The 16,209-nt window shown below is 34.8% G+C and overlaps 1 protein-coding gene and 1 non-coding gene across 2 annotated transcripts in view; one reads left to right on the forward strand and one right to left on the reverse strand.

The window, feature by feature from the left end:
- Positions 1-1,251: 1,251 nt before the first annotated feature.
- MINPP1 (multiple inositol-polyphosphate phosphatase 1) overlaps positions 1,252-16,209 on the reverse strand; it is a 34,757-nt gene continuing 19,799 nt past the window's right edge. Inside the window, exon 5 of the mRNA XM_019738757.3 lies at positions 1,252-4,439. Within this exon, the coding sequence (XP_019594316.3) occupies positions 4,043-4,439 (397 nt within the window). The 3' untranslated portion in view covers positions 1,252-4,042. The remainder of the gene's footprint in view (positions 4,440-16,209) is intronic.
- LOC141573005 (U6 spliceosomal RNA) lies at positions 15,815-15,921 on the forward strand. Its single transcript, XR_012498590.2, has one exon. It is a non-coding gene; the product is annotated as a U6 spliceosomal RNA (small nuclear RNA).

Here is a 16,209-nt window from a genome sequence, read left to right on the forward strand (position 1 = left end):
GGCGCAACACTGCAAACAGAAGGAAAAAAAGCACTATCTTGTTTCACCAAGACTAGTCTTCTCACCTTCTCAGAAAAGCAAGGGAAAGAAAAAAATTGTAAGGAAAAGAAACTAAGGGTCCCTTCAAAGGAAGAACCATGGCGAGAGCAAAATTAGCGTTCTTCCTATTTCCAATTAAAAATGTTTCTTTATAAACACAAGTTTCTCACCTGTATGTACCCCAAAATATATTTTACCAGTATATTTTTATATAATTTACATCCAAACTGGATTACAGTAGTACCTCGGTTTTCGAACACCTCCATTGATGAACATTTCGGTTTACGAACGCTGTAAATTTTACGGATCTATGGTATCATTACATAGTAAAATTCAGGCTAATTTTGCAGTTTTAGGAGTTGATTTTAAAAGTCTGGAACAGATTAATCCATTCTGCATTACTTTCTATGGGAAAACCATGCCACGATTTTCAAACGTTTCAGAACTCGTGCGGTCTTCCGAAATGGATTATATTTGAAAACCGAGGTACCACTGTATTTTTATCCAGAATGAGAATATTTATTGAAAAGTTTTCCAAAAGCACCCAAACTGTTAATATTCAGTCAAAAGTCAATCAGAACCAAGCCTGGTAGAATAAGCTCTACGGAAAAAAGCAGAGAAACTACAGATTGTCATCCTAACTTAATTTTCCAAATTAGCTATTTCAGAAATAATATAAAATATTCTAATGAAACTCTCATTATACTGAGTACTTTTCAATTTGGAAGGCTCTCAGTTTCATGAACAAATATTTGTTCTCTCAGCACAACAAACAAAAGTGTGAACATGACTGCCTGAGTCTAAGTAATGGTTTAAAATCTGAGAATAGTACATGGAAGATAATGAATTATAAATTAGTTTTAGAAATATTAAAATTAAGAATCCTTCTATCTTAAAATATATTACTTCAGTAATGAAACTTTCAAAAGTTAACCTCCTCCTAAGTTGGCAGGCATGAAGCTCAAACTACAAATCTTTTAGTTGGAAGAATATGACACCTTTTTTCTTGCTGTGAAATTTTCTCAAACATACTCTCTCTCTCACACACACACACTTAAAAAATAGCTTAATACATGAATGTGTAGGTGCTTAAAAGTGAATTGAGCTGCCAGGTGAGTGGAAGGAAATGTTTAAGGAATGGATAAAGAATGGTTAGGAGAGAACTGAGGGATCTGTGAACTAAGTTCAGAAGAGTTAGGTATAGGCAAATGATATGGTAATGCAAATATTTATTTCCAGCTTACATTTGGCAGACAGTCCAAATTCCAAGTATCATTAAGGAAACACATGAAATACCAGAGAAATAATATTCCAAAAATTTACACTTACGTATTTTGATTTGGTTGTATGTAACTCCCAAATGTTTAAGGGCCTGCATCCGTTTTGCAGTTTACAAAAGCAAAGCACTCAAATAAAGATATGAAAGTTGATTATGTCTGGAAAAAACAAAGCTCTTTTTTCTTTACAAGTTTTGCTTTCAGTATGAAAATTAAGACCAAGATTATATATGAAAACAGTATCAAGTGAATGATTATGTCTTGGAGAGCAGAAACTTCAAAATGATGACTATAAAAAACCGTAAGTAAAATGGAGTCTATGCATTAAGTTTTGGATCAGACAGAAAAATTACTAATGTCATAGGCTATTTACTAATTGACCAAACTGTCAGAACCAATAGTGATTACATTTTGGCTTAAGTGAATAATTTGGTCACCTTTTATGAATGAACCCTTGATATCCAAAGATTATTATTTTCATTTTTTATTTTTTTAAGGAGAGTGCAGCTCACAATGGCCCATGTGGGGACCGAACCAGCAACCTTGGTGTTATTAGCACCATGCTGTAACCAACTGAGCTGACCGTCCACCCCTAAAGTTTATTTTTTGATGTTCAACATTTTAGGCTGAACATTAAGGTCCTACCCTAGATAAGATACTTAGTTTTTATCATGACATTCTTCAGTTTCAGGCGTTACTGAAATGAGAATAATAGCACCAGAATAATATCACAACCTCTGTAACATTAGCAAAAATGGACCACAATTATACTCCATCCTGAAATATTTTACATACCAATGACTACAAAGATGACAACATGGTTCTATTTAACAATGAAATTAAACAATTCCTATAAAACTTTCATAGTCTATAAAGTTTATGAATCAAAAATTACTTAATGTGTCAAGACACCAAGTAAATTTGTTTTAAGGGTTTTTTTAAAGAGACTCTCCTTGAAAAAAGAACTAGGTTCATTCAGTATTATATGCCCACACACAGAATCTAGTTTTTGTACATGAAAAGTACTCAACAGGTATTGATGAATTGATGACATTAATTTGTGACACATCAGGATCAAGGAGTCTTGAAAAACAAATACAGCAGCTAAAATAAATCACTAATTCAAGAATGATATGCAGAGTATGTCTTTATAGACTATTTTAAAACTCCTACAACAGTACTACAAGTTTCCAGAGTCAAGCATGCAATGAAATGGTGACTACTGAATTTTATGTTGGCGGTTTACCTCCAGGCAGTGAGTATCAGGGAGGCATATGAAAGTCCTCAAGTGTTCTTATTTGGATCAAAACCAAATGTTTTAATGTTAATTTTGATAAAACAGGACAATGGGCATGAATGTTCATTATATTGTTCTCTTGTTGGCCTATTTGCAAAATTTTTAAAAAACATCAGACCTTTTTGCAGGAATAATTGATGAATCAACAGTATTTACCAGCTAATTATCTATCTTTTATGAACATCATTCGTTTAAAGATCGATGATCTATGCATTTTCTTTTATAATTTCAATATATAGTTGTGGTATTTCTTACTTAAGATTTTTAATAAAATGGATTTCCATTTTTCTTTAAGTTAAAATTTATTAGAGGAAATTTCTATAGAAATAAATTGCCTTTGATTGCCTGATTTAGTCAAAGCTGCTTGAAATCCCCATTTTTTACCATCGATCACTAATTGTACATCAACACGAAGAGCAGGTTAGCAAAGTCACAAGAATTCTGTTTATTATTATAGTAAAACACTTTCATGGCATTTGACAGAACTCAGAACTATTTCTTTGAAATGGGTTCGTATCTATGAAACTAAGCCAGCCAGGACGAAGTCTTTATTTAAAAAAAAAAAAGAAAGAAAGAATGAAAGAAATTAAGCAACCAAAAGGTGTTTCACATAATAGCAAAATATAAAAATAGAAGCAAAATGTTAAGACTTGTTAAGCAATGAATTTAAGAAACTTTGATTCCATCCATCTGACTTGTTGCTAATGGTCCTCTTTGTCCTTCCATTGTTACATGTAAAACAGGTATGATAATAATTAAAGAATGGCCTTGTAGGACTTAGTAGGTGGTTAAAAGGAATTACTGGAAAAGTATTCAAATTCTTCATAAATACCATTAACAAAAATATTTATTTTCTTATACTTTTTGTCTTCCTTCAGTGAAAGTGTCCTTTGAAATCAGACTGTTTTTAATATTGTTTCAAACTCTCAAAAAGAGAGATGTCAGCTTTCTTCCAAAGTGGTACTCCCAATGTATCACAATATTTCGCATTAAGACAACATTAGAACTGTGCTGCCAGATGAAAAAGAGAGAATTGCAGCACAACTGGTAAAGTTCCTAGACTTAGTTCAATCAATTTATGGATCATCCAAATGACATATTTTGTTACTCCAGTACTTTCAAGTACCATTTTGAAGACATATTCTCAGTGTGAGTTTCTTGTATAAATAGGAAGAATATAATTTCTGTAAACATTAGCAGTGCCAGCTATTTCTTTGAATACATTTTCCCCCTTAAAAGAGCAGCTCCTGAGAAGAATCATCTTACACATCCATGTCCAGACTCAAAAAGAAACCCAATATTTTTCTGTGAAAAGACAGAAATACCCAAGCAATGTGAAAGCTTTTTGTAACCAGGGATTGCCTACTTATTCAAAGTATGTAATCACTCCCTATAGATTCCTAATGAAACTAAAATGTTCTCCAGTTATTCATAGCTCGTCGGATGTGTTGTTCACCTTTGGTAATTTACATTCTTGACTGGTATGACAACTCTGAAGGATGTCCTTGTAGTGGTTCTTCAGATCCTCATACAAAGCAACAGTGTCTTGTGAGTGAGCCAACGGTAACACCTTTTCATTCAGTAACATCTGCACTTGGAATTCTTCTTTAGGAGTCTGAGCATTTTTACAATGGTAAAGCACAAACACCAGGTTTGAGGCATAGGGTACAATGAGACCACTTCGGAACTTCCGATTTATTTGTTCCTTGTAATTGTAGGCTGTTAGAGGCTCCTTGTCTTTGAAGTAGCCCATGAGAGAAAGCAGTGGAAGAAGGGTCTCTGCATGACCAAACTGCAGGATGACTGGAGAGGAAACCGGCTGAGACCTTAAACAAGAAAAAAAATGTACATATATTCATGTCACAGAACATAATGTCTATACTTAGAAGGAGTGTACAACGTTCTCATCTTTTTATACATAACAATATGGCTGAAATTCTGTGTGGTGGAGAACTGAACTTTTTATACTAAAAGTTAAGTTCCAAAATTCAGATCATTGTAGTATTGCAGATCCATCTAAAACAGTGTGCATACACTTTATTCTTCAAGTTTAGAGAGAGAGTAGAGTCTTCACTTGTAGATTAAGGAACTTGAAGCAGATATGTATTTCAAAACTGTCCTGCCATTCTGTGAATGAAATTGAGCAAACTGGCCCTGAGTGAACATTGATCACTCCATCATGGAGCGCTTCTGAACTTCAAATGTTATTTTATCTATGTCGAGGGAATAAAGATGAGCAACAGTCAGTTAATTATTCAGTTAAAACCAAACCAGAAAAGTAAATAGTAATTCATGAATCCTTCAATGTCTTACAAAGGCCTGACTTTGACACCAAACCTAAATAGAATCACAAAAGGATAGAGGTACAACCTGTTCTAGCTGCTATACTGTGTCTGCATCTGTGGTTGGAAACACAACAGTTTTCAACACCATGAGCTAAGTCATCTTGCTTTTCTTTTTTTTTTTTTCTCAAGCTTTCTATGATTTTTTTCTGGTAAAGCCTTTTTAAAAATAAATAGCAGCGAATGACTGCTTAGCCTTTTCCCAACTTTTATAGAAAGAATACGACTATTGTTCTTAAATGTAATTTGTAAACCTATTCAAAACACAAGTAACCATCTGACTTCTTGCCATGACCCCACACGTTAGTTTACAAATTTAGTGCCTCTGGATTTTCTGGGAGGAGGGAGCAGCATTTATAGCAGTTTTCGAACCTTCCTCACTTTCCACATAAAAACAGATGGAGCGACTTAGCAGCTGAAATTGGGAAAGGTTTAGCCCATACTAGTATTTGGTGAGTGCCAGGGAGGATAATCACTAGTCCTCTTCTGGAGCTGAAGAAATCTAGCCCCTGTGAACTCTCTAAAAAGCCATCCAAGGCTCTATGCCAGGACCGAGTCCACGCTAAGGAGAAACTGCTGAGAGTGGGGTCAAGACTAAGCAGGAGAAGGACAGCAGAGATAAAGGAAAGAGTAGGTCCAGATAAAAGTGGGAGGAGGGTACTAAAACCAGGAAATCTCAGAAAGCAACCTACCATATTTCTGAACAGTACACAACACACACACACACACACACACACACACACACACACACACGAGCTTTGTGAGTTAGTAAAGCAATCTGACATGAGCCTTCTTCTAAATTCTGAAAAACAAATTCACATTAAAATGAGCAACAGAAAAGTAAGAGAATAAGGGGTAGAAAAACATCCCTATAGAAAATACAATTATACTAGACACACATACTCAAAACAAAACAAAACAAAAAAACAGAAAGTGTAACATACTATTTCACAATTATTCACTATTTCGAGATTCCTATTCTCTAAAAGGTGTGAAATTTAAAAACTATTCATCAACAGGTGACTGTAAGCCTCTCAACTGATATACATTAATTAGGTCATCTAAAGTATCTAAAACCTCCATTTATTTCCAAGAAGCATCCCCTTAGGTCTGCAGTTACAAAGCAGTACCATTCAGGCCACACCTACATTTGGTTTGACCTGTACAGATATTTTTCAATTTTGCATTATGTGTCAGTATTTCAAAATTGGGGGATTTCAGATTCTTAATAATCCAGACTTGGTTTCTCTTGAAAAACTGAAAGATCTGGCAACATACATTCCCATAAGGCAACAATCAGCTAAACAGGAATGCGGGCTACCCTCCAGAAAGGACATATAACTGTTGCACAGAACATATGTCTCTTCACGATGTCTAACATAGGATGGATTCATTCATTTGTTATTTGCCTGGCCCCATTATACATTTAAATATACGCAAATCAAAGCTAATATCACTGCCATAAAGGAAATATAATGGAAATTAATAGTGATACAAGTTAAAGAAAAACAAGCAGTAAAAATACTGATTTACAGTTTAAGTCCTCTAGCCATGAGGTAGTAACTTTAAAGCCAGGAACTACCCTAAAATCAATGCTCCCTTATTGCTCTCTGTGAGATCTACCAGGACATACAAGGTGTCAGGAAGAAAGCAGCAATACCCCTAGTTCCTCACTGAAAGACTTAATGGTCTGTAACTTTCTACTCTTTTCCTCACTGAAGAACTCCAATAAACTGGGGACAAGATATAAGAAATATATAATACAAAATATTCCAGTTTCAACATTAACATAAAATTACTATCTATTTGACATTCTTTTTTTCTACCAGTCTTCAAAATGCTGTGTGTACCTTACACTTATAGCACATCTCAATTTAGAACAGCGCCATTTTCAAGTGCTGAATGACCACACGTGGCTAGTGGCTGTTCTATTGCATCGGACAGCATAGGATAGACAGTGGTGTGGACAGCCTTACATACTTGGATTCAAAAGTCAATTAAATAAATAGAAAATACAAAAATAGAGATAAGACAAATAAACATACATAAAAAATAAAGTGTTCTGGGAGAAGGGAAGAGACCAACAAGTCTATGTACAAATAATAAGAGTTCAAAGTCCCAATAATTACATCCAAGCTACAGAAGAAATCAAATCCAGGTTGTGACCCAAATTTAAGTTTTAAATCTGAAGGTTCCTTAGGTTTATATAAAAGCAATAAACTCCGTTTATTTTCCTTTTAACTGCCTTACTGTCAGCCACGTTAAAATCAGCTATTTTTGAGAAGTTAAAGAAAATTGTGTTTAGAAATGTTTTTTGGGAGTTTTACGGGAAATCAAGTAAGTTTATATGTTAGATTTACACAGGAAGCCATATCAATATCAAAAAAGCAACTCTTCAGTTGACACATCTAAATTAAAAAAAAAAACAAAAAACCTTTTTATTTTAGAATTCTAGGCAATTTCCAATAGGATGGGAAAGTGCAATTTTTAAATAAATGCCATGAATATTGTTTTCTTATACAGATCAATCTCTATTACAGAAGCTACAGTAATCAAGACAGTGTGGTACTGGTGTAAAGAATAGACAAATAGTTCAATGGAACAGAATAAAAAGCCCGAAATAGATGCCCATAAATACAGTCAACTGATTTTTGACAAAGGATCAATGACAATACAATGGAGCAAAGACAGTCTTTTCACAAATGGTGCAGGAACACTGGACATCCACGTGCAAAAAAATGAATATAGACACAGACCTTACACCCTTCACAAAAATTAACTCAAAAGAAAAATCATAGACGTAAATGTAAAACTCAATACAATAAAACTCCTAGAAGATAACAAAGGAGAAAACCTAGATGACCTTGGGTATGGCAATGACTTTTCAGGTACAACACTGAAGGCACAATCCAAGAAAAAAATAACTGATAAGCTGGACTTCATTCAAATCAAAAACTCTGCTCTACAAAAGTCAATGCCAAGAGAATGAGAAGACAAGTCACACACTGTGAGAAAATATTTGCAAAAGACACATTTGATAAAGGACTGTTATCTAAAATATACAAAGAACCCCTGAGACTCAACAATCATAAACAAACAACCCAATTTAAAAAATGGGCAAAAGACCTGGACAGCTCACCAAAGAAGATAACTGGTGGCAAGTAAGCATATGAAAATGTGCTCAACATCGTGTCATTAGGGAACTGCAAATTAAACCAACGATATACTACTATATACCTATTAGAATGGCCAACATCCAGAATATTGACAGCACCAATTGCTGACAACAAGATTTCATTCAGTCGCTGCGGTGGGAATGCAAAATGATACAGCCACTGTGGAAGTCAGTTAGGCAGTTTCTTAGAAAACTAAACATACTCTTACCACACAATGCAGCAATTGCACCCCTTGGTATTTACGCAAAGGAATTAAAAACTTACGACCACACAAAAACCTGAACATGGATGTTTATAGCATCTTTTTCAAAACTGTCAAAACTTAGAAGTGGACCAAGAAGATGTCCTTTAGTAGTTAAATGGGTAAATAATGGTAGTACATCCGGACAATGAAATATTCTTCAGTGCTAAAAAGAAATGAGCTATCAAGCCATGAAAAGACATGGGGGAAACTTAAATGCATATTACTAAGTGAAAAAAGCCAATCTGAAAAGGCTACATAGTGTATGATTTCAACTATATGACATTCTGGAAAAGGTAAAATTTTTATAAAGACTATAAAAAGACCAGTGGCTACCTGGGGTTGTTGGGGAGGGAAGAATTAATAGGCAAAGAACAGAGGATTTTTAGGGCAGTGAAACTATTCTGTATGATACTACAACAGCGGATACACGTCATAATGCATTTGTTCAAACCCAGGGAATGTACACCGCCAATAGTGAACCCTAATGTAAACTATGAACTTTGGTGATAATGATACTTCGATGTGGGGTTATCAATTATAACAAATGTACCACTGTGGTGTGAAATGTCAATAGTAAAGGAGGGGAGGCAGGTAGTTTATGGGAATTCTCTATACTGTCTATTTTGCTACAATCCTAAAATTGCTGAGAACAAGAAAGAAAATAATGTATGAGAGGACAAAAGGGGAAAGAATGTGTAAAAAGGTCATTTACTTTACTCTATACCTAATATAAGGCCACTGCATGTAATTTTTTCATAAGATTGCTGAGAGCAAAAAGGTTGCTACATTCCATTCTATCTATGGTCCCATGTGTCTTTCTTTGTCATGAACATTCAACAGAGTTGTGAGTTGTGAGGTTCAGGATGCTGTAACAGAAAGGACTATGTTTTTATCTTTAACAAAAGAATATAGTCTTTTGGCAGGAAGATGTAAATATTTTTTAAAGGACGCTGCCAAGGCAATCAGTAAAGAAGCATATTCAATACCCACTGCACCTGTAGTTTTTAACTTTGGAGGACAGAAAACCATTTGAGAATCTGACTAAAGGAATGGGACTTCATCCCAGAGAAATGGACGTAACAATAAAAAGCTGAATACAGTTTTGGGAAGTCAGACTCTCTACACCCCAAGAATCCTTGTGCTATATATTATATTACAATCTGACATCCTGAGGAATAGTACACCAACAATTCTGTCCCACCTTGGTTTATATCTCCTACATCATGTGTACTCCAGAGACGTCTAATAATTTTATTCTAATGTCTTATATTTAAAACGTCAACAGATGAATTAAATTTACATTTTATATTTACATACTTAACATCAAATTAAGAAGCAGACAGTCTATAATTTGCTTTGGACTTCCTTTTTTTACTTTTTTCTTTATTGTCTCATTTTGTCTTTTTCCCTATTTTTTTAAATCTTTCTGTTTCTTCTGTATTCTGACTCCATATTCTGATCCATCAACAAACACAGATTTCTACTGGTCACATTTCTCAAATTAACTTATATCCCCTACTTGTAATGATTATTCTTTCTTTATAATTCTTAACAGAATAGTCTCCCAAAGAACAAGAAAGGCACGGAATAAGACATCTTTAACTCTGCTCTCTCCCTCTGATAAAAAACGCATTAAACTTGTTATGTCACATTTTCTGAGAAGTGACAAAACCACTTTAAAAGAGGTACATTTTAGCTTTAAAAACAAAAACCTAGAAAATGCAAAGTATAAAAATAAATATAAGCATATAAATACAAGAAAACAAATGAGTAATACATATGAACGTATATATGGAAATACACAGAAGCAATCAATGCTTTAGGGTTGAGATCTGGTCAAACCCTCTCATTTAGCAATACGGAAAAGACAAATGAATTACCTAATGTTATGTCGCAAAATAAAAATGCCATTCTCCAAATTACATCCCTCTTTTACTTATATAAGTTGGTAAGGAGATTTTATTCAATCATCATAAAAAGTAAATTTAATTTGATGTCTAAAATTATGTTGTTAAATAAGGGGTGGTGACTGTGTGAGTTCACAGTAAATAAAACACCCCCAAAAAATACTTCAAGTCATTCAAAATGCTCAACCAGAAAAATGACTAATAATTGCATGCTCTCCCCCTAAATGTACTTAAATCTTTCTAAGCTCTTAATTCATGTTTCACACTCAACCAATGTTAAGTAAAGTGTTTTTAAACATGATCCACATAATCCCCATACTTACATAAATGTACAAATAAGCAACATGAACTGAAAGAGATATGTGATGCTTTGGGAAGAAAATTACCAGGAAAAAAATAATACATCTGATTGAAACATCAGGTCTAACGAGGTATTTTGAGAAGCATCTATTTGACAGCTTAACAGAAATGTGGAACTAAAATGACTCAAGCATAAAGTTTTTTCTCAAGCAAAAATACATAGAAATAACTTCTGCTTCCATCCAAGATGAAATAACAGGGACCGGATTTACCTTCTTGCCTTAAACTACTACAAAGCCATACAAAATATATGAAACAGAAATGTTCAGACATTCAACAATAGAGTAAGAGCAGAGAAGGCAAATGTGGTGAACCCCAACAACTGCCAGAGCTTCCTGCCTAGAGTTTCCAGGATGCAGCACAGGGAAAGGGACCCAAACAAAGCATGGCAATCTTCCTGAATAAATGAGATTGGATTGAGAATTTGGGGGTGGGGGTGGCTCCCACTGGCTGGAATTCACAGGATAAGGTATAGAGAAGAGGGATCTCCTCTCAAGTTTTCAGCTAGTGATAACAAGCACATGCATGTGAGAAAGCTAGCCATAGCCAGAGGGGAAAAAACATTGAAAAGAAACAGTTAAAAAAAATTCCCAAAGCTAAAACAGGGCCAGTATGTTCCCACAAGCTAGACTAGGAAAACCTCAAAATACATAGGGTACCAAATAGATGCTCAGAAGGAATTGCCTTAATAGTGGGGTAAAATCAGCCCATAGAAGACATTATTACAAAAACAAAAAGGAGAATATATCTGTAAAGCATAAATCGCAGAAAGGACTTGTACCTAGAACATATAAAAAGAACTCTTACCAACAATAAGATGATAAACAACCCAATTAAAAATTGTCAAAAGATTTGAACAGGCATGTCACCAAAGTAAACATATGGATGATAAAAAGCACAGGAAAAAATGCTCAATATCACTAGTTTTTAGGGAAATACAAACTAAAACCACAATGAGGTACAAAAAACACCCATCATAATGGCTAAAATGAAAAGACCTACGTACCATACCAAGTGTTGGCTATGATGTAGAATAATTGGAACTCTTACACACTGGTGGGAAGAATTTGGAAGTTTCTTAAAAAGTTAAACATCCACTGATATGACTCAGCTATTCCATCTCTAGGTATTATCCAAGAGAAATGAAAGCATATGTTCACATAAAGACCAGAAATGTTCACAGCAGCTTATTTGTAATCTCTTCAAACTGGAAACGACCTAAATATCCATCATAGGGAGAATGAATAAACAAATTGTGGTGTGTCCATCTAAGGAACTGCTCAGCCTTAAAAAGGAATGAACCACTGATACCCAGAACAACATGGTTAAACCTCATACCCATTATGCTGAGTGAAAGAAGCCGTACCAAAAAATGTACACATTATATGGTTCCATTACATAAAATTCTAGAAAACACAAATTAATCTATAGTGATAGAACGCAGATCGGAGGTTGGCCTGGGTGGAATGGGGGGTAGGAAGTAAATTAGAAAGACTCACAAAGAAATTTTTGCATGTGATGGATGTTTCATTACCTTAACTGTGGTGATGATTTCCTGGTTATACACACACACAAAAACTCATTAAATTGTACACTTTAAATATGTGCCATTTACTTTACATCAAATATACTTCAGTAAAGCTATTTAAAAACAAACAAGCAAACAAGTATTAAGGAATGAATGCTGAGGTTAGTAAAAGTCTTCAGTAAACAGTCTCAGAGACTCCTCCCTTCCCTAAAGCCTTTACCAAATCTCACAGTTCAAATCAGTTTTCCTTCAGCACTTCGTTTTAGTGCAGTTGTACAAATATCCTCCAAACTAGGACATGAGGTCTTTGAGACAATAATTTAACTGCATTCTCTTCTGTACACCTTCTATTGCCTACATAATAAGCTGTTTTGGAGTGGAATGGGACACTGAAATCAGGAAAGCACTTAGGAAGCAGCTGCTAAAATCTAGGAGAGAGAAGACAGTGTGAATTAAGGCAGTAAAAACAGTGTGAAGAAAAATGGAAGGAACTGATATAAAACTAGACGCAAAACAACAAACAAAAAAGAAAAAAATACCACCACAAGGTGAGTAGATGTAGAAAATGAGACAGACAGTCAAGAACGATGCAGAGCTTTGCGACCTGGATCCCGGGGGTGGGGGGGGTGGGGGGGGGTGATGACGGCACTAAAATAGGGACCACAGGAGAAAAGGGATTGTGGATATTCTTTCAAATACATATTGAGGACCAAATGCATCCCAGCCTTGTTCTTAGGCACTGAGCGTCAGAAAGTGCCTTTCCAGAAGGCAGCTGGACATTTGAATCTGAATTCAGAGCACAGCCAGGCTAGTTATATTAATTTTTACCTTATATAGCCAGCATCTTTCAGTAACTGGCACCAAAAGAGACTCCTGGTACACTGAGTTAAACTCCATGGAACACTGACTTCAGAAAGTTATCAAAACGACAAGCAAGAACAGGTTCTGAGGACCTGTTAGAATCTGCATACATTTCTAAGAACTGGAAAAGACACAGCTCTCCCATTACAATGGGCTAATTGACCAAAATAGCTATTTTACTCATTTATTTCAATGCTGCCATCTTATGTTAAAATATGGAACTACACAACCTTAAAAAGCCTTACCGTTGCTCAATGAAATATGACTATATCACAGATTTGAGAGTCAGTGAAAAGGTAGAAAAAACTCAATGAGAATTAATTAATGACAGTAACAAATATTCACAGCAATTAATTTTGGTGTCTGAGAGTATCCCTGACAAAATGGAATATCTCATGAGGACCAATTACAGTCCATGACAGAAACCTTACTTTGAAAAGTCTTTGAGAAATGACTTATAAATTCCCCAATCTAAAAAGATGAAATTATGTAACAGAAATAATGGGAGAGTAAAGAAGAATAAAATCCACATATATCTCATTTCTTTAATAAATTCAATCTACTTTTCTAATCACAGCTGCTTAAATAGCAATAGTTGGTTAAATAGCAAACTTAATGGTTTTCACTTTAACCCATCATTTTAGTGATAGCACAAGAGGGAAAATCAAAATCAAGATCCTAGTGGAAGTCAAGGACCTTGAATTTGGAGCGCTGGTTATGGTTAACAGAGATCTTGATAGTTGTCAATATTATTTGAAATCTTTAATTTTTCTGTGAAGTAAAATCATGCTATTAAAATTATGTTGAAAACTATTCAGAAACATTGGGGAATATCTGATTAAACGTTAATTAAATTTAATGCTAATAAAAAGATAACCTGTATATTTGTACAATCTCAACGTGGGGTAGAGGAGAGATGCAGAAGGCAAAAGATGCAGAAGGCAAAAAGTAGCCTGGGAACTTTGGAATCAAGTGAAAGAGATTTCCACAGAAAACATTAACGACAAAATATTGCTGATGTATATACACACATATAAACATACTTATAAACTCTAAATCCAAATCCAAAAAAAATATTTTAAGAGTGAAGAAAAGAGGTTAACATTTTGACAGAATAGATCTGAAAAAATACAAAGATAAAGTACTCTATTAAAATATTATTCTACCATACTAGTGTGTGATACTAATGGTGGGGCAGGCTGCGTATGTGAAGAAGGGAGTGGTATGTGGAACTCTCTGTAATTTCCATCCAATTTTGCTGTGAACCTAACACCACTCTAAAAAATAAAGTTTATTTTTTTAAAAAACCCTATTATTCTCTCTGTGCTGAGCACATGTTGGTTTTCTTTAGACGTACTCTGAATTTTGGCACTGCTCATAAAATTGGTATCAATCTGTTTTTGAGAGAAACCTGATATAAGTCTCTAAATATACTTCCTTCCCTTTGCTTATTTAAGAAAATTTAATCTTGATTCAGTTAAACAGGTATTTTTTTGAAACCCTAATCAGTCTTTTAACATAGAGATGACCAGTCCCTGAAAAGGACCTGACAGTTTCTTCACAATCACTGCTGACTCTCCTCCCTCAGAAAAGGAGGCTGTGGCCAAAATGATTTCCTGTCTTATAAGGTCAAACTCTCTGTCCTTTAACTTTTTACACTGTTTCACAATCTTACATAAAGAACTACACCATGACCTTTATATGCATTTCTGTTTTCTCTAGATTGTAAGTCACAAACTATAATGACTTTGTCTCACTTATCACTGTGTCCAGCTCCTAAAATACTGCCTGACATATATCATAGTAGGTATTTAAAACACTGTTGAATGACTTCTTTTCAATTCACAATAAAAGAGTAATCATCTAAAAGGAATAAAGATTTTCTCCATCTTGCCGATGAAAAGGAAATTAGTTTAATAAATGAGCTCAAGACTGTGCAAATTTGAAGAGAGTAAGTCTGACAAAAGACATTGAGGACATGCTTTACCCAAAGAACTCTCATATACAATACCATATTTGTTTATCGCATTATACTAAGTGCTTTAATAGATTCACCTCACTTGATTATCACAACAACCCAGGAGTCAGGCGAGATAGTCCCTTTTTCGAAGTGAGGAATCTGCAGCATCAGTAAAGCAGAACCAAGACTCAAACTAAATCTAAGAATCTGCCAACTATATCACATTGCCTCTACACTACTGTATCTGACTCCACAAAACACGCGTGAAAATTAGCCTACCATTAGCTTCTAAGTATATAACAACACAATCAGTTATCAGGTACTACCTAACATAATGGGGTACTCAGTTAGTTGCACTTTCCCCTCTGGACTTCACTTGTGGGTAGGATAAGCAAATTATAAGAAAATAAACCAAAAATTGAAATTTAATTTTAAGATAAAAACAAAACAAAATCTCCCAGGAGATGTTCTAGATTACTATAAACAGGCTCACCTCAACTTGGAATGTTTTATATTCAGATCACATCCAGGAAGCAGTGCATGTCAGGGATAGACTACACATCTACAGTTTTAATATTCCTTAGCAATCTCTGATAACAGTTAAAATTAACAACTCTATAGAAATTCCATTTCTAAGCACATACCCAAGCAAAATGAAAGCATATCCACTCAAAAATCTGTGCACAAATGTTCACAGCAGCATTACAACAGTCAAAAAGTGGACATAACCCAAATACCCATCAACTAATGAATGGATAAACAAAATATGGCACATTCATTCATACGATGGAACATTGTTCAGCCATAAAAAAAGAATGAAGCAGTGCTCGCTTCGGCAGCACATACACTAAAATTGAAATGATACAGAGAAGATTAGCATGGCCCCTGCGCAAGGATGACACGCAAATTCGTGAAGCATTCCGTATTTTTTTAAGAAAAAAAAAAAAAGAATGAAGTAGTGATACATGCTACAACATGGATGAACCATGAAAACATTATGTTATGTCAAAGAAGCCAGTCACAAAGAACGTACATGACTCCACTTAAATGAAATGTCCAGAAAAGGTAAATCCATAGAGAAAGAAAGTAGATCAGTTGTTGCCTAGTGATAAGGGGGCTAGGGCAAATGGGGAGGGACTGCTACTGGGCATGGGGTTTCTTTGTGAGGTAATGAAAATATTCTAAAGTTAAACAGAGGAGATGGCTGCACAATTCTGT

Source organism: Rhinolophus sinicus, chromosome 15, assembly GCF_057876585.1.
Source record: "Rhinolophus sinicus isolate RSI-liver-muscle chromosome 15, RSI-T2T, whole genome shotgun sequence".
Taxonomy (NCBI): domain Eukaryota; kingdom Metazoa; phylum Chordata; class Mammalia; order Chiroptera; family Rhinolophidae; genus Rhinolophus; species Rhinolophus sinicus.